This window comes from Ochotona curzoniae, unplaced genomic scaffold (assembly GCF_017591425.1).
Source record: "Ochotona curzoniae isolate NIBS_2020 unplaced genomic scaffold, NIBS_Ocur_1.0 contig_1274, whole genome shotgun sequence".
NCBI lineage: Eukaryota > Metazoa > Chordata > Mammalia > Lagomorpha > Ochotonidae > Ochotona > Ochotona curzoniae.
The window spans coordinates 15,770,208-15,797,442 of NW_024465023.1; the positions used below are offsets into that span (position 1 = coordinate 15,770,208).

Here is a 27,235-nt window from a genome sequence, read left to right on the forward strand (position 1 = left end):
CACAGAAAATACAACTCACCTCCAAAGAACACCGACCTTGGACTCCGCTCTCTTCACCTTTGAGCAAGCACAATGGGCCCTCCATTAGCACACACTTGGACATTCCTGCTTATTTCTTACACAGACTTGTTTTTACAGTGCCATTGATTTATCTGACGCTATGTAAAACATCTGGTGATACTTAAGGTTGGGTTAGAATACATGATTTTCTCCAATAAAATGGATGTAAGCCATTTTGTGTTTCATTTCTTTTAATGCGGGCAGTTTTTCATGAAAAAAAAAAAAAACTCATCCTATAGTACCAGGGTTTTCAGGAACAAATTGGAGATTTGAAGGGTAAAGATGTGTACATGGCTCTCCAGTGTACAGCGTCACAGTCACCACAGCGGCTCTAAGCAACTCCCTCTTAGCATGAGCTGGATTTTTATTTTTAATCTAAAGCAAAAATACAGCAATAGGTATCCCTTTACACACATCTTGAATCACTTGTGCGAAGATATCTGGAGGAGAAATTTCTAGAAGTAGGGTTACTGGGTCAAGGAGTGAATGCATTTATGTTGTGAAGGGGAAGGCTGACTCGGGTTTCTCAGAGGATGCACCAACACACATCACCTCACAGCAGACAATAGGTGTTATTGCTTCACGACCGATGACAGAAGACACTTTCATGTGCGAAAAGCACTGGCTCTCTTTGCTAGGCATTTATTTAAACGTTGGTGAGGAGGAAGCGCGGAGGCGAGTATTTTGCATGGGATTCACGGCCAGATGCTGCTCCTTTCCTTTAAAATGTCTTTTTTATGACCTTTGCTCATTTTGCCATGAACTTGTTGCTGTTTCTTTTATTGGACTGTGAGACTTGAGGATTTTAAATAGGGATGGGGTATGATCACATTTTAGAAACATTTAGAAGCATCCCATTAATGTTACCACTTACCATTGCTTAGGAAAAGGTGCTAATATTTTAGCAATTTCCAAGAAATCTAGGCTTAGATGTCTCTGAGAGTCTGTGAAGGAGAAAAGTTACTTGAAATGTATAACTTTATAGACTCTCCCAGGCAAAGTCTGTCTGAGGTACCATTTCATTCCTTTTTTTTTTTTTTTTTGAGTTAAAGGGTTACAGGGGGAAATAACAGCTATAAGGAAATTTGACGACAAAAAGAGGAGAGAAAGGGTATCTTTGAAAAAATTAAATTAAGAATTGATTTGTTGAAATATTTAACAAGCAAAAAAAGATACCTTACCATTGACCATTGTATTAATATCTTTGAAATGGTGCTTTGATTTCCCTCTGAAGGTCAGGAGCATCTGTTCTGACTCTCTTTGAAGAATATACATTTGGTCACTGCTTGTTGATGACAATTCTTTTCCTGTCCGAAACCTTCCATTTCTCCTTACAGAGGATCTGAACTCCCCTGGCAGGCACTCATTCTCTTTTGAACTTGTCTTTGAACTACCTTTCTCAGGAGGCTCTGTTTCTATTCTTTAAATTGGCTGGCTCATCCACAGCATATACTACATTCTCCTCTTCTTGGCTTTTGTGTCATTTTTTCCCATGCCTTGGCAAACCCTCCACTCGTAACCCCATTAGGCCCTCAAAGTCAACCAAGTCCTTCTTCTTGGCTCCTTTATGCCCATAGAATCCTCTTAGGACCTGCCCTCATCAGCTGTTTGACTCTTTCTTCCTTGGGATTCTCCTTAAATACTTTTATAAGTACAACTGGTTTCTCCACCTAGAATAGAAATCTCTTAATTTCACAAGTCCTATGGTAGATTTCTCAGAGTCCCTTCTCCACCCATAGGGGCTCTCGCAGCAGTACAATACTCAAATATCTACTAACTTAATGATGTGAGTAGGACCTCAGAATGCTGCTAACCTGTATTCTGATGTTCTGATGAGCATCCCCTCCCAGATGCTCATTTCTGATGAGATCTCTGCTCCTGCCCAGTGACACACATCTTCTACCTACCTCTCCAATGCTGCAGTTCCCTGATGGCTCAGTCCTTGTCTTTATTTATAAACACTTTTTCTGGAAAATATTATCCATCCCAGATTTTCCTATGCCAGTTACTTAGGAGTGTAGTCTAGACAACTTGGGGAGCCACATAGGCTCATTTGGTTGGCAGTCCTGTGCCTGCCTGACATCTACCTGCACCTAGATATTTCTTACATACAAAACTATCAACCCATCTGAAACCAAACTCGCTGATGGCCTTCAGCTTTCTGTACCCGTGCTCCCCATTTCCACCGGTGACTCTGCCACCCTTCCAGCTATCCAAGCTACAAATGCAAGAGTTATCCAGGATTCTTCCCTTACTGCCATCCACCCCATCCCTAATCAATTACTAAGCCCTGCCCCCTTTGAACCCTAAAATATCCCCCATTTCCACCCCAGTTGCCAGTGCCTTTGCTCAAGGTTACATGTCCTCCTAACTAGTCCTTCTCACACTAATCTCATGTCTTTCAAATTCTTCCAGAATGATCAATTTCCCTTGAACAAAAGAGATCCCCAGAATTTTGTTGCCTAAAGGATGAAGCACCCAGTTCTCAATCTGGCTTATACATTCCACACAGTTCTAGCCTAATCGACCTTTCCTGCTCTTTCTCTTACAACCCAGTGAACACAGCAGCAGTACAAAGCTTCTGTGGTTCATTCCCACTGCCGCCTCAACTTCCCCATGCCCTTCTTGCCTTGCCTCTTGCTTTCCTGATCTGTCTTGGATCTGCTGAACCTCCACCTTTGCTTTAGCTAGCCACTTCTGTTCATTCTTTAAAAGTGGACTCGGGCCCACTTTTCTCTCTCATTCCCACCTAACCAATATCCTGTCCAAATCATTATAATTTCACATAAAATGTAACATTCTATTTTACTTAGGATAGGTCTCCTGAGTAACTGATTTTTCACTCAATTTCAAACTCTGTGATGACTGGGCTCATATTTTACACATTTTTAATCTAACACAGATTTAGTGCCCCGTTTACTGAATAAAAGCTCACTTTTGTTCCTAAGAACATATATAACAACTTCAGTGCTGCATAGAGGAGATTGTTTGGGGCTACTTCATAACCCAGCTTTCTCCACCTTATAAAAAGTTATGTCTTGGACACAGTGTGGTAGCCTAGTAGCTAAAGTCATCACCTTCCATGCCAGGATCCCATATAGCTGCCAGTTCTAATCCGGGCAGCCCCGCTTCCCACCCAGCTCCCTGCTTGTGGCCTGGGAAAGCAGTGGAGGACAGCCCAAAGCCTTGGAACTCTGCACCCACCTGGGAAACCTGGAGAAAGTTCCTGGCTCCTGGCTTCAGATCGGCTCAGCTCCAGCCGTTATGGCCACCTGGGGAGTGAAGCAATGAACAGATGATCTTCCTCTCTGTCTGCTCCTCTCTGTATATCTGACTTTCCAGTAAAAATAAAATAAATCTTAAAAAAGTTATGTCTTTGTGAATTTATATGGAACGAGTGTTTCAGAAATTGCACTAAATGCTATGGTCTGTTTATGTTTAACTCTTACATCAATCTTTTGTAACTTTCCCTAGCTAAATTTCAACACAGCATTACAGAGTGGGAGAAGTGACCTATACCTGCTACGAAATGATTGTGGTATAGGTTAAATGTGTGCGGCAATAAGCTATCTTATAAAACCAGATTTACTTAGATATTATTTCTAGAATCAGATCACTAAGCAACCCACTGACAAAGGGAACCTCAAAGGCAATACAGAATGAACCAAGTGACTGTCAGGACGAACAGAAATGTGAAACCTGAGTCAAGAAGAAAACTTAATGAGACAATATTTTCCATTCATTCTTGTAGTTGCTCTTTTAGCTCCTGGGTCAATGTTTCTTAAAAATTGGTACGTAAGGATCATAACAGGAACAAAAGAGAAAATTGGGCAATATTATCTTGCTTTCTGGTTCTTCATCATGAACTAAGATAAATTCAAGTTCAACTTCACATACAGGAGGCAATTATCAGCAGTCTACCTCAAGTCGCTCAAGTGTGAACGGGCTGAATGGCTCTTCCTAGGAACCTCTGCTTCAGCTTCTGTTTGTTTCTGCCCCCTAGTGGTTCATTGGGAGTTGCTGACATCCATGTCTTTGAAAATTGTTTCTGACCTTTTGTTCTGAAAAAGGGACAGGATTTTCCCTAGATATAGAAAACAGCAGTTTTGCATTTTTACAGTCTCAAATTTGAATATATATGGAGTATAATGAATTTCTTTTGTAACCCTCCGGTAACTACGGTAACTACCCACTTCTGAAAACATAGTTTTACCTGCAAAGATCTAAACCAACTAGTACTTTACAAACCTGACCAGCCCTTCAAAAAACACTGTGGCTTCTTGATTCTGGTAGATTTGTTGATACAGTGATTTTATTACCTTCATGGTGTCTAGAATTATTAATAGTTCATTGCTTTGCTTGATCTTCCTTCACTGTTATTCTTTGCCAGATTTGTGGTTTATAAATCGTAGCCTGCAATTTCAAATAATGTAGTTTTCATTTCACATTAATCTGAAATGGAATGTTATTGGGTAAAATACCCCTTAGGGGTACAATGAAAAGGACCCATTAATTTTCAGAGTAAGAGGGCTAATTACTCCCCACCCTCCTTAAGTCTGCACTAATTGCTAGTAATTTTTGAGAGAATTGAGTACATGAAGCTAAATTTGATTTCTTCTTTCCAATGTATAGTGTATCCAAATGCTTGGACAGAATCAGGTGCTTTGCAAGGTCCTGTGTGGTCAGTTCGTTCTATTATCTTTGGTTGTCATCTTATTGAGCTATTTTTGCATATTTGACACTATTTTTTTGTATCAGATTCGTGCTTTGTAAATATTTTCTTCCAGTTTCCTACCATCTTCTCCTTAGCGTTGTCTTAGCTAGAAAATCTTTGTGTAACCTAAACCGAACCACTTCTCCTATTCTCCCTTGAAATTTCATTGCTTTATATTTTATAATAAATCTGTAATTGATATTGAGTCCATTTTTTAGTATGTGCAAAGTGCGACTAAAGTTTCTCTCTCTCCCTCTCCTTTCAGCACCAATTGATGAAAAGGTCACCCTTTATCCATGGCTCTGTTTCCGTGGCTTTGAAGAAGCAGCAGCCCATATGTGCGTGGATACATTTCTGAACTTTCTCATTTGACATTTTGATCATTTGTTTATCTGACTCCAATATAAAACTGGTTTGATTTCTGATATTTTAATTCTTGAGAGACAATAGTATTAGTCTTCCAATTTTTTTTCCTGTTCAGAGTTGTTTTGGCTATTCGAAGCCCTTTTGTCTTTCCATATGAACTTTAAAATCACCATATCTGCCTTCTTAAAAAGCCTGCTGGAATTGTGATCCCTTGTGTAGTTACATATTCCCATCTAGTAGAATTTTCCTCCTGTCTACAGGACTCCCCTTAATATTTTTTTAAGTATGGGTCTGCTGGTGATTAATTCTTTGTTTTTTAATACCTATGAAGTCTGTTTCACTTTTGCCTTTTGGATGAGTACAGGATTCTTTTTTTTTAAGATTCATTTCTTGTATTTTAAGAAGCAGGGTGACAAAGACAGGTAGTCATCTTCCATTCTCTGGTCCACTTCCTAAATAACCACAGCATCCAGGATGGGCCAGGCCAAAGCCATGAGCCAGAAACTCCAGCAAGAGCAGAGTTACTTAAACTGTATCCAGTACCTCCAAGACATGAAGCTCAGTCAGAAGCAGTGAGTGGCCAGGACTCTGAGCTAGCGCAAGTACATAACATGCTTGTACCGCTGGCCAAAAAGTCCACCCAGGACTCGAAATTAATAGTTTTGTTTTTTCTTTCAGTACTTTACGATTGTTGCTGTGCTCTCATCTCACACTTTGCTTTCCAAGTGTAAGTCTGCATTTTCTTTATCATCTTCATTTCTCTGTACGTAATATATTTGGACTCTAGTGATTTTTTAAAACACTTATTTATTTTTTAATGGAAAGTCAGATATACAAAGAGAAGGAGATAAAGAGAAAGATCTTTTGTCTGCTGGTTCACTTCCCAAGTGGCTGCAACAGCCAGAGCTGATCCGATCTGCAACCAGGAGCCAGGAGTTTCTTCCAGGTTTCAAAGGCTTTGGGCTTTCCTTGACTCTTTCCCAGGCTACAAACAGGGAGCTGAATGGGAAGAGGGGCTACTGGGATTAGAACCAGCGCCCTTGTGGGATCCCAGAGCTTGCAAGGCGAGGACTTTAGCCATTAGGATACGGTGCCAAGCCCCTCTGGTGATGTTTTAAGATTTCATCCTTATCATTTTGACCAATTTGTTTATGATGTACCTTAACAATGTTGCTCAGTTTTTACTTGTGTGTAATGTGTGTACTCACGGTGCTTACTGAGCTGCGTGGATCTATGCATGTACAGTTTTCATCAAATCTGTCCAAGTCTGGTCATATTGCTTCAAAGACAGAAATCAGATATTAATACCACTCTGCTGAGTTTTATATTTATTTTAAATGGTTACATTCAATTGATTTATTTTCACATTTCTTTGCATACAGAATAATTTTTTTATTGGATGACAGACATTGGGATTTCCCCAGATCCCGTATTCAGGACTAGATATTTTATTCATACTCTTGACTTTATTTTCCCTTAGACAGTTTCATAGCTTCAAAACTCATGTTCCTTCAAGTATTCCTTTGTAAGGCTTTAGGCAGGGAGATCAGAGCCATGTTTATTCCAGGGCTAATTAATCTCTACAAGTGAGGCAAGATCTAAGTACTCCAATCACTGCCCCTTGAATTACACGTTTTTCTAGTCTAGCTGGTGCAAACAGGCATACTCCAGTGCCTGCGTGAGCCCCAGCTACTGTCCCCAGTCACCCCTTTGAGTAGTGTTCCTCAGGCTCTGCTAGTTCCCCACCTCTGTCCACTGATTTCTCCTTTATTGAATCGTTGGGAGTTCAACTAAAAATCTCTGGCCCCTTGCCCTATGCGAGTCTCTCCTTCCCAGGACTCCGTCCAGCAAACTCCAGCTGCTTTGCCCTTGGGATTTTCAGCAGAGCCTTTTCAGAACATGGAGTTTGCTGCAAGGGTACACCCCAATCAAGCTCCCAAGGTAGGGAAAGGGGGTGGGGTGGAGTGGGGTGGGAGGTAGGTTCCCGTCTCCGTAGGATCATAGAGTCTCTTTGTGTGATTCAAGTGCCCTGAATGCTGGTTTTATCCATTTTGTCAGACAGGAAGTTAAATCTAGCCTCTTGTAGTCTAATTTGGCTGGAATTGATGTGTCTTATCTCTACTTATTTTAATAACTGAAATAATTTCTTTCCAGTTAATCTTTCCCTCGTAAGGTTTTTTAATTTTTTTCAATTTTTCATTATTCTTATTCTCGGTGCATCTAATTTCTGAACTCGTGAACTTATAAGTAATGCAGGCTGCATTTTAATTAATGCTTCCCAAGTTGCATGAGCTTTTTCCCTTATTGTGTACCTCCTTGACAACAATTACCACTTCAGCTTTTGATATCATTTTGCATTTTTGTTGAGGCCTAAAATACATACAAACCTTAGAGCAGATTGAAGAATTTCTGATACATTCTTGATTTTCATACATCCATGTAACCATCAGCCAGGGCAAAAGATAATGGAACGTACTCCCTTGCTCACATCCCCTGAGCCCCCTTGTAATGGCCACTGTGACTTCCACAGCTGTTGATTAATCTGTCCTTGAAGTTCATTTAATGAAATAATCTTGTATATCCTTTCGCTCAGTTTTTCTAAGAGGGTCATCCACGTTATTGCATGAAATAACTCTTTTCTAGCTGAGCAGTTTCTGGTCTTATGGCTATATCACAGCTTGGTTGATGTCCTATGATGTATACTTGAGTTGATTCTGGTTTGCAGCCATTGTGAACAAATCTATTATTGATATTCTTGTAAGAGTCTTTTGGTGAACATATGCACTCCAAATATTGGTATATATACCTAAGAAGTCTAAGCCATATCTTGAAGTTCTTAGTATAGGCATTTTAACAGTTAGTAATAAATTTTACATGTCCAATTGGCCTTCTAATTCTCAAGCTACTACCTTAGCTACCCTAAAGCAAAGAGTGCCAATCCTGAAGAGGCACTTGTCTGGCAAGGCCAGCAGCAATTAGGGGAGCAGGAAGCAGGAGGGCTTCTGCATATGTTCCATGGAGGGTTTTGAATGCTGTCTTGGTTCTCCTCACCCTAAGTGAGACCGATGATAACATAGGATTCCTAGCATATGTTGAGGCAGTACATCTGTCATTCTTAGAGGTGAAAAAGGAACAAGTGATTGAGAAACACCAAACTTGGGCAAAAACAACAGAACATCTAAGTGACTTTGCTTACTGGGCAGAGTTCCTCATTAAGTGGGACTTGAGGTACCTGCCTCCTGGTTAAGATGGTTTTTCTATTGGAAGATATAAAACACCAGGACTGGCTCCAGTTTACACTGTGCCACATTTTTATTCATCAGACACTGAGCAGAAGATAGTTCTGAACTAGAACAATTGTTCCCACTGCAGCTAATAACTTTCATAATAATTCTCCAGTTTTATGAAAAAGCTGCAAGCTAGATGTCTGTGTGAAGGGCAGCAGATGTGATTGATGGCCACCTTCCTGTTGATTTAGATTAATATTTAGAGTTGTTTCAAATTTCAGATAATCTCTCCCCCAGATCTCATGGGATTCTCTGGGAATGTTTCCTCTCATTGTTCTTCCTGCTCCTAGGAAGCTACTAAAGACTCTTCTGCTTTTTCCCACAAAACTCTCTTGGGCTCAGCTAGGCTACTATTTGAAGGTAAAGAGGTGTGTCTGTGGATCTGGCTGGAAGAAATATGATTGATCACTCTTGGAATCTCCTGGTGAAACTACACTTTCCTTTACAATCCCATCTTTAGGAGACTACAATAAGGCTGTATTGATGCTGCAGGTGGAAACAGCTTTCAGCCTTTGGGCCAAAAGGTCAGACTTCATCAAACTATTTTAGTGATGGTCTAGAATATAGACTGTGGTTGATCGTCAGTTCAGAGAAATGCTCTGGTCCCTGGAAGATCAATTCCCAAATTGTGCCTCCCAACAAGGCACAAGTATCTGCTAGAAGCAGCCCTGTTTATGTAAGGTTTACGAAGAAAGGCTACTGGTCAACTGCAGCTTGGGGTTTGAGAGTATGCTATTCTAAAGGAAACTTCTTTGATCATATTTTCTCGCAAACTTATGATTTGAAAGCTGTCATGACTTCATTTTCATTCATCTTCCATTGGTAGTGCTATTTAATATCTTGGTTTTGTCTTTCTTCTTTTATTTACCACAACTCATGCCAAGAAATCTGTTATATTAAGAAACTCTGTTTCATCTTTTTTTTCTAATTTAAGGTTAAAAATTTAACAAGGTTACAGATGGCCTAGCTCTGTACTTACCTTGGTGGTCAGATTCTTTTCTCCAAAGGATCTTCACTCACACACACAAAAAAAAATTTTCTGAATTCTTGCATTCAGGCTCAGGAAACGAACATTTGAAAGAATAAGCCATGTTTATTCCCAAAGGTTTATATTGTTCAAATTAAATTATTCAGAGATGGGAATATTTTATAAAGTTTATTGATATCTCAATCTCAGTCTGTTTTGGTATGAAAGCAATGGTGTATGCCAGGTGTTTAGGTCAGTGATTAAGACATCAGTCAAGATACATGAAGCTCACATTCGTATATTTGACTTTAAGCCTTGGCCTCACCACTTAGTACCAGCTTCCTGCCAATGCAGACCCTAGAGGGCATCAGCTGATGGCTCAGATAGCTGAGTCTCTGCCACCCTTCGGGAGACTGGGAATGAGTTTCCAGCCAGCTCACAGCTTTGGCCCTGCCAGTCCCAGTTCTTATTTGTACGGGCAGTGATCCAGCAACAGGGAGTTTTTTCTCTCTGTGTCTGCCAATATTAAAAATGGTGCTATTGTCTCCCTTCCTGCACCTTTCCCTCCATTGCCATGCCCATGGAAGCACACCTTGCTTATAACAGTTCAAGTGATAAAGATGCCAGAATTGTGAAGACTGAAAAAAAAAAATTTGGAAAATTCGCAAACTAATTCACCAATTCTTGTGTAACAAGGATCTTGAGTTGTGCAAATAAGTTTAGAAAGAATCAAGTTAGGCTAAAGGTGGTAGGAAGCTTAAGGTTCTTAATTTAAAATATTTTCATGGAGTAAGGTTATTCTGGGACAGTCAAGTTTGGGATTTCCTATCTCTTGCTTTTAAGATGGGCTAATATCCCTTGAAGGACATGCTATATCATTTCAAAGGAACTGGATGGATATAAAATCACTTATAGTAACTAATTTCCAAGTGGATTAGCCATTCCGTATTTACTCATTGATCACATGTGCACTTGGAGACAAGCAATGGGCATTTCCATTACTAATCTGCATGAAGTGGGACTCACATGTGCACTGAGAATTCTAGCTCTTCGATGTTGCACACTCTGGCATTTCCGGCTGTAGTGGCAACTGAGTTTGGAAGATCACAGCTCTTAGAAAGCTCAGTACCTTCATCTATGAAATGAAAAGAACACTTACCCTCTCAGCTTCAATTTCTTGCTTGTTATAATGAACATGCATGCATGAACCATAACCAAAAATTCACTGCGGTCTGCTTTTGGAGCAAGAAGATAGCACTTCACACATACCTTCTTCTACCTCAGTTCCACTTATGCCTCGGTTAAAATGGTTTTGGACCATGGAGAATTTAACATATTGGAATTTTTAAAGCAGAGGCTATATTTGCCTATTCCCATGATTCAGTTTTCATTAAAAAAAATTGGAAATGCTTAATGCAGATTGAATTTTTGAACCACGTTTCTGGAAGACAGGTGAATGCAGGAAAGGATAACCTCCCCCCAATGTGTCCTCTTGATTGTTCAGTCACATCCTCTCCTTCCCCAACAACCCCCCGCTGTTTGTTACATGATTTAATGAATGTATAAAGCCATTCTATTTACTGCCTTCAGCAGTTTGGACCTATCCATGAGGTTTCCAACCCTGAAGAAATTTCACAGAAAAATTATTGCATACAGTTATATAAAATATATTTAAACTGTTAAGGAGAGCGGAAGGCAGACTAGTCCTTCTGAGTATCTGTACCGAATTAATCCCTGGTGGAGAGAGAAAAATCAGTGCATGTAATGAAATCTCTCTGTCTAAGCCAACTGATAAATGATAGCATCTGCTGGAAAAGAATTCTCAAATGACCTTGACACCCGCCCCACCCACTTACAAGAATAACCATTCTCTATTCATTATGTACTAGCTTTCATATACAAGGGAAATGCTGGTTGATTGTCACCTTTTGCCAGAAGCAGAAGCTTCTAGATGATGAAATGATGCTATAAACCTGGTTTTCCGGGTGGCCAAACAGCCCACATTTTAGGACACCAATCACATTGGGGCTCAATCTGTGGCCTAAATCAGTTTTTTCAACCTTGGCGGCACATCAGAATCCCCTGGGGAGCTTTGAAAACCTATACCTAGCCTGTTCCTTCACTCCCAGGTGACTCCCAAGTACAGCTAAGTTTGGAAACTAGTGGCCTAAATCTGAAATCAGTACTTGTGAAATTTTTGTAAATATGAATCTCCCAAAAAAATCTCTTTAAAACTATGGCTTCTGATCAGGTTTCTGGGCAGAAGCTGAGGTGAAGTTCCAAGGTGAAGTGCACTCTTGATTCAGACCCCACTTGGGGGAGCGCAGATTCCTCTTGCCAGCATCCTAATCTACAGTGGTTTTCAAGCATTTATTGTTAAAGAAACCCTTTCTTCAATGCCAATCTCTCAATAAAGCCTCATCTATAGGAGGGGGGGGGGGACTTCAAAAACTTCATGAAAAACGTGTATTATGGAAAAACTAGGCATGGATTTTCAAAAATGTTTTCAACAAGAGAAGCTGATGTTTGAAAAGTGCCCTTATACACACAGACCTGCAGTGATTTCAAGAACAAAGGGCCAGACGTGGTCCACAAAGCTAACCAGCCGTGATTACAGCATGTGCATTTCTTATTGATGTGCCCACCATGAACACTGTCACATCCTTCTGCCTAAAGTTACCATTGCTTTGAAAGATAATATCTACAATTAGTTATCAACTGAATTTCTGGAAGTTTCTTTAGGGGCCTAGTTTGCTTGCACAACCATAAACATCTGGTTTCTTCACAAACAGCTTCCTGTGGTCACATTGCCCCACCTGAAGCCTCAGTAAATGTGTGTACCTGTCTGCAGCCTGCCTTTGGATGAAATCAGATGAGGTGATACTGGAGCCCGATTACTTAGGTTCAAGAACCAATGGAAGTAAGTACACAGGGAAAGTTCAGGTGTTAAAGTCGTATTACCTAGGTCATCTGGCCATCTGTTCCGATTTTTAAAAGCCTGCCACTAGGAACCTTAATCATCAATATATTTGTAATTGACCTATTTTCATAAGGCAAAGATGTACTCCATCTTGTCATCACTACAGCCTCACTCACAGAGCAATGCCTGGCTTCTAGTGCAAAGTGCTTAACAAGTATCTGTAGAGTGATAACAAAGAAAACACACTAGAAATTCTCACTTCTTTTGAATCCAGACAAGACCTTTCTTCAATCTAAGTCCAAGTCAGTCTGACCATTACCACTACCCCAGGCTTCTGGTCTACCTTCAGCCTTGGAGTTGTCAGCAGCCAAACTGTGCACATCTTGCAGCTTCAAACCACATGAGCTACATAACTAAAGATGGGGTTCCCTGCCAAAGTCACTGAAGCAACAAGAATGAAAAACTTTGCCCAGGAAAAGACAACTTACATTTGAGCCCTCATGGACTCGGTGCTTAAAGAAAATTGCTTCTTATACTTCACCATACTTCCCCGATTGTTGCCACATCCCACTCCAGACACCACAAATCCCTACAACTGTGACATGTCTGATTTCCAGGCCCTTACTATTCTGGAGAGAACTCTGGGCACACTTATTCATCAGTTTACCAATACTCTATTTAAAATTTAATCTCTGTGCTACCAAAGAAGTTACAAACAACTCCAGCACTGCATTTCTTTAGCTGATTTCACCAACACTTAAAAGAATTAATCCTCACAAATTAAAGTTAATGAGAGAAAGGGAAAAATTAAATACAAAGTTCATTTTAATTATTTCTCTTAATTAACAACTACTTTACCAAGAAATGGATAGTAATAGGGAACTGAGATAACTAGTAGATTTTGTGCTAGAGAATGTATATTATTCAGAGTTTAGAAAATCTTCAAAGATAATCATAACTTTGATATTTCTGGAAACTTGCAGCATTTGGTTTTGCTATTGGGACTTCTAGTGACAAATACTTGAGAAAATGATGCGAAAACCTTGGCTGATTATGAAAGAAATGAAAAACACTAAGATCAGTGAGTGGGATACAAAGGTGCTTTTATACAATGGACTTCTTTATTAGTTTAGCTGTTATTCTCTGTTAGCCATGAGAAACATTCAATTAAGTCCCAAAGGAATGCAACTAAAATATAATTGTGGCAGGCTGCTTCTAAGACAGCGTCCCATGATTCCTGCCTCCTGATGGTCACATCCTTGTGACATCCTCCTCCCTTAGGCATGGGCTACATATCTGAAGATGGGGTTCCTGCCAAAGTCACTGAAGCAACAGGGATGAAAAATATTGCCATTGTGATTTGTAACCAACAAAATAGGACAGAAGTGATGGCATGTCACTTCTGGGGGTTAGACTATAAAGCAGTGGCTTCTGTGTTGAACAGTCTCTTTGTTGGATCAGGTCATCTTGGAGCAGGCCTGCTGCCAATTCAGGAGGCAGCCCTCTGCAGAGGCCTACATGGCATGGGATCAAGGCCTGTCAACCTCCAACAGAATTAGCTCAAAAAAAGATTCTCTTTCCACAAGTGTAGCCTTCACAAGGAACCTATAGCCCTCACCCAAAACAATTGGAGACTCATGAAGAGAACCTCAGAACCAGAAATATCCAACATAGCCACACCTGGATGCCTATAAATGTCTGCTATTTTAAACCTCTCATTGATGAAGGTAAAATGTTATAAAGCAACATATAACTATTACAGTTGGAGTCACATAAAATATATACTTGGGGGCAAAGACATGGCCTAGCAAGTAAGGCTTCTGATTGTTATGCTAACAATCAACATGGGTGCCGGTTTGAGTTTTGGTGGCTTCACTTCTGATCCAGCTCCCTGCTAATAGCCTGGGAAAAGAAGAAGATGACACAAAAGCTGCTGTAACCCATGTGGAGGAATAGGGATTTTTTAAAATCAATTTTAAATTTCAAATGTGAATGCTAAAAAATGAAGGTTAGCCTCCATAAGAATAAAAAATCTAATGTATGACTTCTGAAAAAATCACTATAGATATAATTTAAGAAAGGCAGAATAAAAGAAAAACTGACAATAAATAAATGAATAGGAGGCCAGAAAATAATTCAGTTGACAGGAAACCACACATCAGTAAGAAAAATGCAAAAATAGATTATGCTTATCACAACTTTTTCAGGTTAGATTGAAAAAATAAAATACCATCTCGGGTTTTTTTTTAGAGACATATCTAAATTATTACACAGAAATACTGCAAGCAGGGGATGTAAAATAATACTTTGGGCAAATATTCATCAAAGGAAAGTCAGTATAACAAGTGAAATCGCAGGCAACATAAACAATAAAGAAAAACTTATATGTAAAGGATGTTAGTCCATAATAACAAAGGAAACAAATCATCGGTGGGACAAAATCTGGATCCTGTATCTCTCTAATGATACAACTCAAACACACATAAAGCAAGGTGGAAGGACATCTGGTGCCGTGGTTAAGTCAGTGCTTGGGATATTTGCATTTCCTATTGAAGCGCCTGGTTCAAGTCCGGGCTAGTACACTGCTTTTAAGTGTGTACCCTGGGAAGCAGCAGATGATAGTGTAAGTACTTGTATCATTCACGTGGGACACGGACTATGTTTTGGGTTTCTCACTTCAGCCCAGCTCTGACTTTTTCCACATATTTGCAGAGTGAACTAGTAGATGAAAGCTCTCTTTCTGTTTCTATTGGCCTTGCAAATAAAACTCAACAGAAACTAACATATGAGGCATAATAAATCTTCAATAACATTTATAACATTTACTATTTGAATGTATTTATAGACTCATCCTAGAGAAAATACTTTACCTGCAGAACAAGCATGTCTCACATACAAGGACACAAAACAGGTCAACATGTGACAAAGAATCTTCATCATATAAACCGATATTTTCGATTGTTAAACAAGCAGCCCCAACGTTCTCCTGTTTAGAAATTCTGTTTTTTTTTAAACAAATTTTTCAGAGACAAGGAGACAGAATGACACAGAAAATTCACATCAACTTGTTTACTCCCCAAATGCTGGTGATAGCATGGACTGGGCAGAAGCCAAAGCTAGGACCCAGGAATCCAATGCAGCACTGCCTCCCAGGGTGGGCATTAGTGGGAAGCTGGAGTCAGGAGCCAGAGCTTGGAATCTACTTTAAGACATCTGAACTGGAGTCTTAACTACTAGGTCAAACACTTACCCATTCTGAAACCTTACACAGTAATTTTCAATTTATATTTCAATGCATAAATCCTAAAGGAGATTGCAAACTTTCTAAAACCAACAGCTAAGAATTGTTCATCAAACCTGAACAGCAACTAAAGTAGCACTAAATCATAATTTACAGCCTTGCCTGAAAATATTACAAAAGTTGATTTAAAGTGTTAATCCACTAAGAATCACAAAAGAAAAAGAAACCAGAATAAAATAGGAAGAAACAGAGTAGAAATGAATGAACTAGACAATAGGGAGAAACCAATCAAAGGCTGCTTCTTTTGGAAAGACATAAAATAACTTTCCAACATGCACAAAAAGCACAAACAGTATTAGGAATAAAAAAAGGGAACAAAAGTAGATGCCATTAAGTTTTCAAAAAGCAAACTTGAACAATTTCATCAACTTGAAAGTAGAAGAGATGGACAATGTTCTAGGAAATACTTGGGTGGAAATATGGGACACAAAGGACAATTGTTATGGTCAGCTAGGACTGAACTTACTGGGAAGAACATCACAGAAAGAAAGGTCTTTGAAGATGGGAGGCCTTGGGAGAAGGCATGCCAAACAGGAAAAATGAAAGCAAGGGAGAGGGAGAGGGAGAGGGAGAGGAGGGAGTCAGCTACACTCAAGTAAACAGGATAGACATGAACATAAGGTGGAAAATGGAAGCAGCGGCCAAATACTGGAGCACAAAGCTTCCACACATTGGAATCACCTGGGAGCTTTCAACAGCAACAACAAAATTCTCACTGGCTAAGCCAGTCCTCAGGAATTCAATCTCTGGGCTGGGCTGTAATTACATTTCTCAAATATCTAAGTTTTGTCCAGCAACTCTTAACACTGACAATGTGTGCGAGCAGTAATAACAAAACCTTTGATTTGTGTATTTTCTGTTACTTTAATTTCACATTTTTTAAATGATATGCTGTAATTATTTTCTTCTGTCGACCCCAAATCTTTGCATATTTAGCAAATGTAAGCTAATTGTATTAGAATCAGCACAATACAAATAAAAGACAAAGACCTTCTAAAATGAATCAAAACTGGAATCAAGGCATTGCTTTTGCTAGGACAAAAAGCCTTTTGATGGTTTGGATTATCTGACTCATTGTTTTCACCTCTCCTCAGAAGGGCAGGTAATCAAGAACTGGCTGTAGGTGCACGTTGGAGTCGATCCAAGGAGCCCCAGGTAGCCTGGCCTGGGTCATTTGAACCTCATGTGTGTTGGAGCTGGGCTAGTGAGCCCCAGAAAGGGGATGGGCACAAACTGGGCCAGGTGGTCTGAGCCATTAATAGTGCCCATGAAAGTCCATGGGCTGCGAGCAGTGTACTTATCAAAAGTTGGGGGTGTGGGCTTGTAGGGGGATCGGACAGGTGGGTGGCATGTGGAGACCTGGAGGCTCATGGCCAGCTGAAAAATGACCTCTGAGGGACCTGCACATACACGGCTACTGTTTTTTCTGATCTGAGCCTCCATAGTGGCTTAGGTGGAGCCGTGGATGGTATACCCCAACACAAATGGACATGGCAGTCCATTGGAGCCTGCAGAGGACATCTGATGCCATAGTAGAGGATGGAGGGCAGATTTTCCAAGGAAGGGGCTCAGGGGATGTGCGGGAGAGAGGACCACTGGGCGAGTATGTTGCAGGTGAGGAATGACTACTGAGGGACTTCCATCAACAAGGCCATGGTATTTGTAGGTAAGTCGGGGGCTGAGACTAAGCAATTTGGAGGAGGGACCTGCAGGACCTTTAAGGGTCAGACTGATATACCAGCCCATATGGGAGATCGGGGCTGGGCTAGTTGGCATCAGCAACTGCTGATCATCACTCACTGGCAGACACTAAAACTAGTGCTGGGGGCCTACCCAGCAGGACCTGATCACAATACCCACAGTGACAGATGGAACAGGGGATGGGTAATGTTAGGCTGGGCCATGACACTAACCAGCATGTGAGAGAATCAGGTATGGGGCAGATTCTGTGGAACTGCAATTTCCACTGGTTTGCTTAAGAGCTGGGGATAGTGATAAGCTGAGCTAGGCATATGGAACCTTCCAACACTCATGGATATGGGGTTTGGGTATAGGCCAGGCAAGACTAAGCTGTAGCACCCACAGGCACACTCAAGAATAGGGTATAGGGCAGACCAGGCCACAACATCCACCAGTTCATACATAGGCCAGGATAGAGGGGGAGACTATGCCGGTAAGGGCTTAGCATCCCTCACTGGGCCCATGTGAGATCTGGGTGTTGGAGTGGGTCTGGTGAGGAAACTCCCTGGTGGGTCGTAGTTTCCACTGGTGAGCATGTGATTCAGGTCTAGGTGTTGGTCAGACCAGACAAGGTAGTTTCCACCCATCAATAAATGCGTGGGTTGGTTCTTGAGGGAGCAGACTGGGCAGGACTGGGCCAAACCTTAGCACACTGGCATGTGCAGGAGCCAGGCTGAAATGCAGATCCATGCCAGGCTAGGTGGCAGCACCTGCCAGTCAGAGTTGGGACTGGGGGTGGGCAGGGACAGGCCAGGTTGCAGCACCCGATGGCAAAGGACAAGACAGGAACGGGCTATGCTGACTTGGATCAGAGCAACCACTGGCACATGCGAGATCTGTGGCTGGGAATAGGCCTGGTTGGGGAGCAAAGGGGACACCCTGGCTGGGCTGTGGGTTTTGCACTACATTTGTTTCCCTGAAGAGCTCTCTGGCTAATTCTCCAAAACTGTTGACCTTTCCCAGGGGTGGACCTGACGGTTTGGGAGTGCCTCTTGTAAGATTTACCCCATGCTCAGTTCAGGCTAGCACATACATAGACAGAATGCAATTTCATCCTAAGCACAGGCTGTTCTAGAGGGAAGGAAGAATGCATTAAATCCACTCAATTTCAATAGTTTTTTTTTTATGACTAATCCAAAAAATGATTGCAGATAATATAGTCTATGGCCATTATGCTAAAATGCTCTTTAAATCAAGTGTAAACATTTCATACTTTAGGACAAATTGAAGCAGTGGGACAACTGAGTGGTACCACATAGTCTCTTCTCTAGATTACATCTAATCAGTCCCACTGAGGGAAAGAGAGGGAAGGGAAGAATGCAAACATCTTAGAAATGAGAAAGGAAAGAACAGGTGCTCATTTCCTTCGTAAAACAAACAAACAAACAAAGGAACCAAAAAACCCTCTACTTTATGTGTTTATTTCCACAGGCCAGAGGATTTAAGAGATCTAGAATAACACAAGGTCTCTATTTCTGCAGCTGATAATATATCTTGTTCATGATAAATGATTCCAGTTTCTGAAATGTCCATAATTAAAACTCTAACCACCAGCTTTTAGGACACATGATACAGCTTTTAGGGGGGCTAGGATAGGAACCTGTGTGGAGGGGGTGTCATGTCAGGTCAGCAGTCCCCAATACTCCATAGAGCATGTTGCAACAGAAATACATGTTCCAAAACTTTCAGCATGATCAAAGAGCAAAAGTAGAACACAGCCATTTGTCACTGCTCTATTTATTAATACATATATCACAAATGTTCACAATATCAATGCATTCTTGTTGGCATGCTAGACAGAGGCATTTTTTTTAAAGAACTTTTAAAAATATTTTGACTTTTGTTCCCCCTTCACACTCATTTTTAAATGATCAGATGAGGTCCTCAATGTCTTTAATGTCAATGCAAGAAGAAAAAAATACAGAAAGAAGTAGTAAAATGACGCAATCACAATTAATTGGGGAAAACAAAAGTGATGTCATCGCCTTTACAGGAAGCAACAATACAGCTTTGTAACAGGATTATACAGGTTTCAACCGAGAGGCAAAGGTGCACTAAACTATCTCTACATAGCCAGATATGGAACAATGAGAAAGGAGGCCACCTAATTGCTCACAAACTTCTTTCATGCATGACACATGCTTCTCTCCTCCTCGTGAGCAATTACCGAGGTGTCTCCTTACATGTGGCAGGCAGCCTGAAGAAGGTAGGAAACAGCCTTAGGAATGGGAAAACCAAACCAAACAACACTTAGCCAAAAGAACAGGTAACTATTGTCTGCTTATCTATGTAAGTAAAAGTGTGTGGCTTTGATTGACCACAGCTGGCGAGGGGCTTAGAGGAGCCTCCCACACTACATGCAAAGCCCAGCAGGGCCAGTGAAGGTGTGATAACCAGTCACCTAGGATGAGCTGCAGGTGGACCAAGTACAGTTGGAAGAGCTGGTACACACAGGGCCTCAGGGGGAATTCACTAGGACTAGCTGCAGGGAGACCTGGCTACACTCTGGCACAACAGGGCTTCACAAGATGGACACTACACAGGATGAGTGCTGTAGGGCGAAGCAGAAACTGGGTGGGAGTGTCAGCTGCACGCAAGGGTGGGGGTGGGGTAGCAGAGCAGGTGGATTATGTACTGTGCTCTAACATTCTTTGGAAGTCTTTCAAAGAGTGCTGCGGTTTCATTTTAACACAGGCCTCTTATCCCATTGTTCTTGAAAGACTAAGAGAAAAATTGAAACATGTAAGTAATTCATTATTACTAAGAACTTGAAAACAAATCAGGTAGCAAATTGAAAAGAGCATTTCCACCATTTTTCTAACTGGATCAGTCACACTTCCTCCCCAGCCCCATGGAAAAGAGATTTCCACATGTGGATAAGTACCACCAAATAAGGTAGGTATAGAGCCAGACAGTATGTCAGCTTAATTGAAAGGCAACATGTGTCACAAAGGGGAACTCCCAACATTAACACACACACATACACATACCCCCAACACTGCCACTCACCTTCTCCTTACACCATCTCATATTGATTGGCCGTGATGAACCGGGACAGACAGCAGGCCAGCAGCATGCCAATCAACTGTTGCCAGAGAGAAAACCATAAAAGAAAATCGTAGGTCACTAGACTACACCATACTTGGATTCATAAATGTTATTTTCAAACATTATTTTAAATGATAAAAAATTGCACTTGTTTATGGACATGATATGATCTTTTGATACATGTACATTCCAAGACATAAATTTTAACCCCTCAGAGTTTCTGGATGTGAAAAGGACAAGACAAAAAAGATATCAAATCTGATTCTATTTGTAAGATCTAACCTGGAAGGAGCCTCAATACTGGGTGAGGGCCAAATGGAGGTTCTAGAACTAACCAAAGGTTTCCAGCTCTAACTCCCTCTGGCTATGTAAGAGCAACTTTTGACAATTTAATCAGTATTAAAATTTGCTAGTGCTGGGGTGTGTCATAAAAAATTAAGTCACACAACTAGTGAGACATAAATGAAAAGGGCTAAATTCAATTCAAAGTCACAAGCAAATGCATTTGGAAGATTTCTCAACCTACTATGAAAATCACATCATACTTGGATGACAAAATAACAGATCTTTCCTTGAGACAAGAATAAAAGCACTATTTTTTAAATTAGGGCTCTTTTCCACTGAGTTAAGGAAGCAATGTCTTGTGAGATGTAGAAGGGAGGGGGAGAAAGAGAGGCTTTAGCTTCTCCTTGTCTATCATGTAGATACAAGCCTAGGTGTGCCCACCTACACTCATGCCCTACCCCCCATTTTTCTCAGGGATCCAAAACAAGCCTATCTCCCTTCTCAGAAGACTGTGGGCCTCTACTTCTCTTAGTGCTTTAACCTGTTGCACAGCACAGGTGAATCTGACAGAAATGGATAAGATACTATCAGGTCACACTTAAACTTTCTTGATCTGCTTCTTAGAAGCCAAATTTCTCATTCATGAATCTGGAGGATTAACATTCTTTGGATAAGAACCCAACTGTGCACCTGAGACTGGAGGCTGCCTTCTTTTGGCCAATGTAATTCTCTGTACTGAATCAGAGTGAGTAGGAATGACTTAAACATACAATCTGGTCCAGTGTCACTCAAAGTGTGTCCCCAGGACCAACAACAATAGCATCACCTGGGACCTTGTTATATATATACCCAAAATGCTCCAAATCCCCAACATTTGTTGAACCAGACACTCTGGGGTCTGAGGCCCAACAACTGCTGTTCTATAAGGCCTCCAGGGAAAGCGAATTATTCATCCAATCTATTTAGTCACTCTGATTTTACAGGTGAAATACCTGCAGTTACAGCGCATCATCTAACTGTTAGGGCAACACCTGTACTAGTTTCTCCTGACTCTTAACCAATTCATGCAGATTCTGATCCCTGATTCTCATATTCCTTTCCAAAAATTAAAATTTTGCTGTAAACTGTACAAAGTTAACCTCTTTTATGTAAGAAAAAAAAAGCCATCATCGTGTTGGACTCATCCAAAGGCTCAAGCCAACATCATTTTGTACCATAAAATCATATCATGCATTTTGCATCAACTGGTCAAAACTAGCATGGCTGTATCCTCCAGAATATTCTGCCAAATGAGAAACTAAAAGCTTCCCTTGACTAACACAAGGACTTCAAACTTCATAGCATGTCCCTTTTCATTAGAACAGCCATTTTGCAGGATCAACAAGCACCAAAACATGTTCGGAGGTATGTAACAGTACAGAATGATAAACTACTGAGTGTTTCCATAAGCCTGTGAGTTTAAAATCCCAATTTCCTAGATATGAGAACAGACTCAGGAGAGAGTAAGTGGTGTTTCCCAAAGCACACAAGCCATCTACAAATAGCTTAAACTTATGTCCTCTCTCCCCATCCAGGAATAGCCATGATTTTATCCTGCCTTCTACATAGAAAAGGCAGGCAGGCAGGCCCCCATCAGGGCCTAGCAGGCTATGTGCCATGGGGGAGGTCATGCAGGGGGTGATGGTCAGGGCATGGATGGGTTGAAGCTCTATTTTCAGCTGAATGACTTTTTGCTTCTAATTCCACATTCCCTTGGTCATAAAAGAGCACAATGAATTACCTTCAGGTGCTATGTGAGGGCAGAAATAAGGATGATCTTCACCTTAGTGTTTATTATGGCAGACTAGGGGAGGATGTCAGAATCTGAATCCTGTATCTACAGCCGTGACCCAACCTCAAGCAAAGCACTGAACCATGCCCTTCTGGAGAGCAGCTCAGTCCTCTGCATGATAACGAATGCCAATCCTACCAAACATGTTCCAAGTATAGCAAAGCCTTATGTCTGTTAGCCTTGGCTTCTCAACTGCTAAAAACAGTAGCCCAGAAGGCACTCCATCTCCCACCAAGCACATCAACATCAACACACACACAGAGTCAAACCAAGGGATAAAACAGCATTACAAATTAAGCAACACAAGGCACCCTGTATCGCCTGGCTTTCAGGCCCTATGGAGGTGGGAAGTGTACATGCACAAAAATGAAAGATGCATGAGTTACAATGTGTGGGTGAGAATACTCATAAAAGCCCCACAGCATATACTGGAGAGTACTTGCATGCGCGTGTACGTGACACAGCAAAGCAGCAGAGAGCATACGCAGGGAGAGAGGGGTAGGAGAGCACGTTGTGAGTAAACACAAGGAAAGCACAGTGTGTAGGAGGCAGCACCTGCAAGACAGTGTGAGTGCACATGAGAACAGAGAGCACACAAGGCAGGACAGGGAGACAGCACTTGCAAAGAGTAATCGCCAAGAAAGCAGGCAACACCACACCAGAGCACGAGAGGCCAGGGACTGCTGGAGTGCAGCATAGGATGGGCAAGAGTGCATGTGGTAGCACTGGGGAGCAGAGAGTAGAACAGCACATGACTGTAAGGGGGACAAGTGCAACAGTGTTCCGGAAAGAGTGTGCGTAAGGCAGTCTACGAGACTGAGCAAATGTGGTCCCTACCCCTACATGCTTTCTCAAGCTCTCTCCTCCTAAGTCCTCCTGAGAGAGACAGTCGTGGCCCAAGACACATGGAAAAGGGGCCCAAATGCAACATACTTGACCTCCTGCTATCATTTACAGAACAGCAGGACCTCCTCACCCAGTTCTAGCACGTGAGCTTTTCCTGGACAGAACAAAGACACTGGGCACTGGTGCTGAGAAGTGTGAACTGTATGACAGTGTTCTGCTAGCCAAATAGGGGGCTCAACCTTGTGAAGGCAGCTCACAGGGGACAGAGTTCTTTTACAGACTATGAAAAGCTGATACTTGGCTCTTCTGGTAATTTATATTATTCTTTGAGCCACAGGAAAGGTATTAATCAGATCGTTTAAGATTCAGAGAAGGACACGTTGAATGTAGTTCTTATGTGCGCAAGTAGGACCTTCCTCTCCGCTACACAGACACACGTGACTACAGGAGAATATTCTTGGCAAGACGATACTTCATCTGCCATTCTAGGTTTGTCGAGGCTCCTTGCTCCTCACCTACAGTCCTGACATCATGGTTGTTTTTTTTTTTTTAAGGGTCTAGCACAGCCATTGGCGGAGACTTCAACAACATTTCTTCCTCCAACAGACGTTACACACGTATTACCCTCAAGGCTGTCCACAACACCTGTACATTTCCATCAATCATGAGGCCCAGGAGCCTCCAAAACGGACCCCAGCAATGACAGAGATGATACCAAGTGCTCTTATTGAACTATTTCAGCAACTGAAAGGAAGTTCAGGGCCGCAATTGCTCTTGAAATGGCTCTGGAGAGTGAGTCATTGGCATCGTTTGTGACCCCCCCCCCCACTGTTTTTTTCTGTGTGTTGGTATGTTAACGGCTGAACTCATTTCATGGCTGCACATAAAAAATAAATGAAGCATGGTAAAAGAATTCTCAAGAAACACACTTGTGCCTGCAACGCCCATGTGCTCTTGCAGAATGCAACGTCACATAGGGAAGAAAGGCATTTCCGTGTCTCCAAGGGTAAAGTCTCTACTTCCAGTGGCAGATTATCCGGCTGAGATAATCCTTGATCTCAGCAAAGGATACACAGATATATTCATTTGTGAGCATTTAGCAAACTGTAAGATTACAATTTATGTACTTTCCCACTGGTTCCATATCTTAGAGAAGTTTTAGAAGCAAACATGAACAAAATTGGAATGTGTCTGCATTCCTTGGTACATTGGGAGTAGGTGGGGGGCATTCAAGCAAGAAAGCTGACGGAGAAACAAGGACTGTGCGGTAGCCTAGCTGCTAAAGTCCTTGCCTGCCCTGTACACACCAAGATCCCATATGGGCGCCAGTTCTAATCCCAGCAGCCTGCTTCCCATCCAGCTCCCTGCTTGTGGCCTGGAAAAGCAGTCAAGGACGGTCCAAGGCCTTGGAAACCTGCACCCATGTGGGAGAGCCAGAAGAGGTTCCTGGCTCCTGGCACTGGATGGGCTGGGGCAGAAGATCTTCCTCTCTGTCTCTCCTCCTTTCTATATATGTAACTTTGCAATAAAAATAAATCTTAAAAAAATTTATTAAAAAACACTGCTGAGACAACACTAATTGTGCTTTATTTGAAAAGTGATCTGTTGTTACAATGAAAAAAAAGTCTGTGTTAGCCTTAAACTTTGGATGTAGTTACTTAGCATACAGGCCACACCTTCCGCTCAAAGCAATACTATAACAAGCATGGAACGTAATGCTGGAGGACGAGAAGTCTGTTGGCAGCTGTTGTAAATCAGAATGCTGTCTTCAATCTTTCAAGGAAAATGAATTTATTATGGAGCAGGGTGGCAACTATCTTGCAGGACAGTACACTGAGGAGAAGGAAAACAGGGTTTTTACAGATCATGCTATGTGCACAAGAGCAGGGTGGTCACTGGTAGCAATCTGTTAATTCTAAAAGCAATAACATCTCGGCAGACAACGCGAAAGTTACCAAGGTCAGCATGCCCTAAGACAGACAATAACATTAAACAGGCCACAGGCTCTTAGCTTTCCAAGAGCCTCACCCAAACCTGCACTTTGCAGAGTTCGTGGCTGGGCCTGTCACCGTTGTCTGTCTTAACTGATCCATATCAGCAGCAGCCTGCCCAGTAGACGTAAACTCAATCTCAAGACTTAGCTTAACATTTGTTCCATCCTTGAGTGTGTGTGACTTAGTTAATTTGTATAATTAGGGGATGTTGTTGTGTTAAGTCACTTCCTGTAGCAATGGCACCCATATCAGACTCCCAGTCCAAGTCCTGGCTACTCTATTTTCTATCTAGCTCCCTGCTAAGGCACCTGAGAAAGCACCGCAAAATGGCACAGGAGCTTGGCCTGCTGCCACTCACATGAGAGACCTGGAGGGTGCTTCAGGCTACTGCTACCATCTAACCCTGCTATGGTTTGGGCCATTTGGGGAATGAACCAGTAGAAAAAAAGCTTTCTATTAATCTCTTTCTCTGTATCAAATCCCTCGCCTTTCAAATAAATAAATCTTTAAAAAAATGTATACCTATTTCTTCCATCATTTTTAAAAAGAAGGTATGGGGATAACGGAATATAAAATTCCAAATGCAAAAATTTGATTTGCCCTTAAGAAATAGACTTGTCAAATCTAAAGATTAAAGTAATGATCCCAAGATAAAGCTTGCTAAAATAAGGCTTTCTGTTAAGGGAGCAATTTCGTGCATAATCCATTAGAACAAAGAAGGGACCGGTCAATCAGGAACAAAAGCATTCCCCAAATCCAGATCAGCCATTTGATGTTTTGAGTTGTTTATGCTCCAATTAAGCCAGCAGGTTGTTCAGTTAACCTCCATTTGACCTACAGAAAAAGCAAGTTGTTTTGCTGGGGCTAGTCATTAGTTGAACTGTAACTGATATTCCCTTGATGACAAAACTTCATTTAAGTTGAAAAAGGAAAATCAATGAACGGATGACCTGAGGACTAACGAGCAGGGAGCTCTGACCCCATCCATCGGCCTCTCCCAAGGCGGGAAAAAGCTGGAGGGGAACTCAAAGGCCAGGGGAAACAGGGAGGGCAGGCAGGCTTTGCCCAGCTGTGCAGGCTACCTGAGAGAAGGCGATTCCAAACGCAACTCCAGCAATGATCCCCATGTTTGTCTCCATGAAACTGGTCACCAGATCATAACAGCCCTGCAAAGAGAAAGACACAGTCAGGGAGATGTTCTCCCAAGGCCAGGCTGGGCTATGTGCACTTACAACACTCCCCCATACATTTAGTTTGGCAACTACAAGGGCAACTCACCGTGGGAATTCACTGGCAATCATTTCAAACAAAAGAAAAATAACAACAACAAAATCAGAGATACTATAAATATAAAGTGTAATTGAACAAATCCCCACATGTCCCTTCCCATAACATCACAACATATGACCAACCTTGTGTCACCAAAACCTCCCAGACTCTCATTCCCAGCTGGATTAATTTAAAGTGAATGCTAGACATATAATTTCATCTACAAGTGTTTCAGTAGTAGGATTCAATTTAGCCAGACATCTGTAAGATTTACCCAAAGACTGGAACCGATAAGAAGATATTCCAAATACTTAACCAGGAAACCACATCATAAACAGTAATCAGCATCCCCTGACAATGAGTGACAATATCCTGAAATAACAGCATGAAATCACGTGATTAGAGAGAGGTGTTTGAAGACTTGCCAACATTATTTAGTTGTAAATTTCTTCCTAAAGAGACCATTATGGCTTTGTGGTTTTGTTTTTTTAAATAGGCAAAAGCTACATCCTAAAATCATCTCCAAAAATTCACTACTTATCCTTCAACCAGTGACCTTCCCTGAATGGGTGTCAGTAACTTTATTTATAACATGAAGTTCTTTTCC

General features: G+C 41.5%; 1 protein-coding gene across 1 annotated transcript in view; it reads right to left on the minus strand.

The window, feature by feature from the left end:
• Positions 1-19,084: 19,084 nt before the first annotated feature.
• TSPAN7 (tetraspanin 7) overlaps positions 19,085-27,235 on the minus strand; it is a 106,116-nt gene continuing 97,965 nt past the window's right edge. The window contains exons 6-8 of the mRNA XM_040999960.1: positions 26,442-26,525; positions 20,365-20,440; positions 19,085-20,076 (exon numbers count right to left, since the gene is read on the minus strand). Coding sequence (XP_040855894.1) covers positions 20,372-20,440; positions 26,442-26,525 — 153 coding nt within the window. The 3' untranslated portion in view covers positions 19,085-20,076; positions 20,365-20,371. The remainder of the gene's footprint in view (positions 20,077-20,364; positions 20,441-26,441; positions 26,526-27,235) is intronic.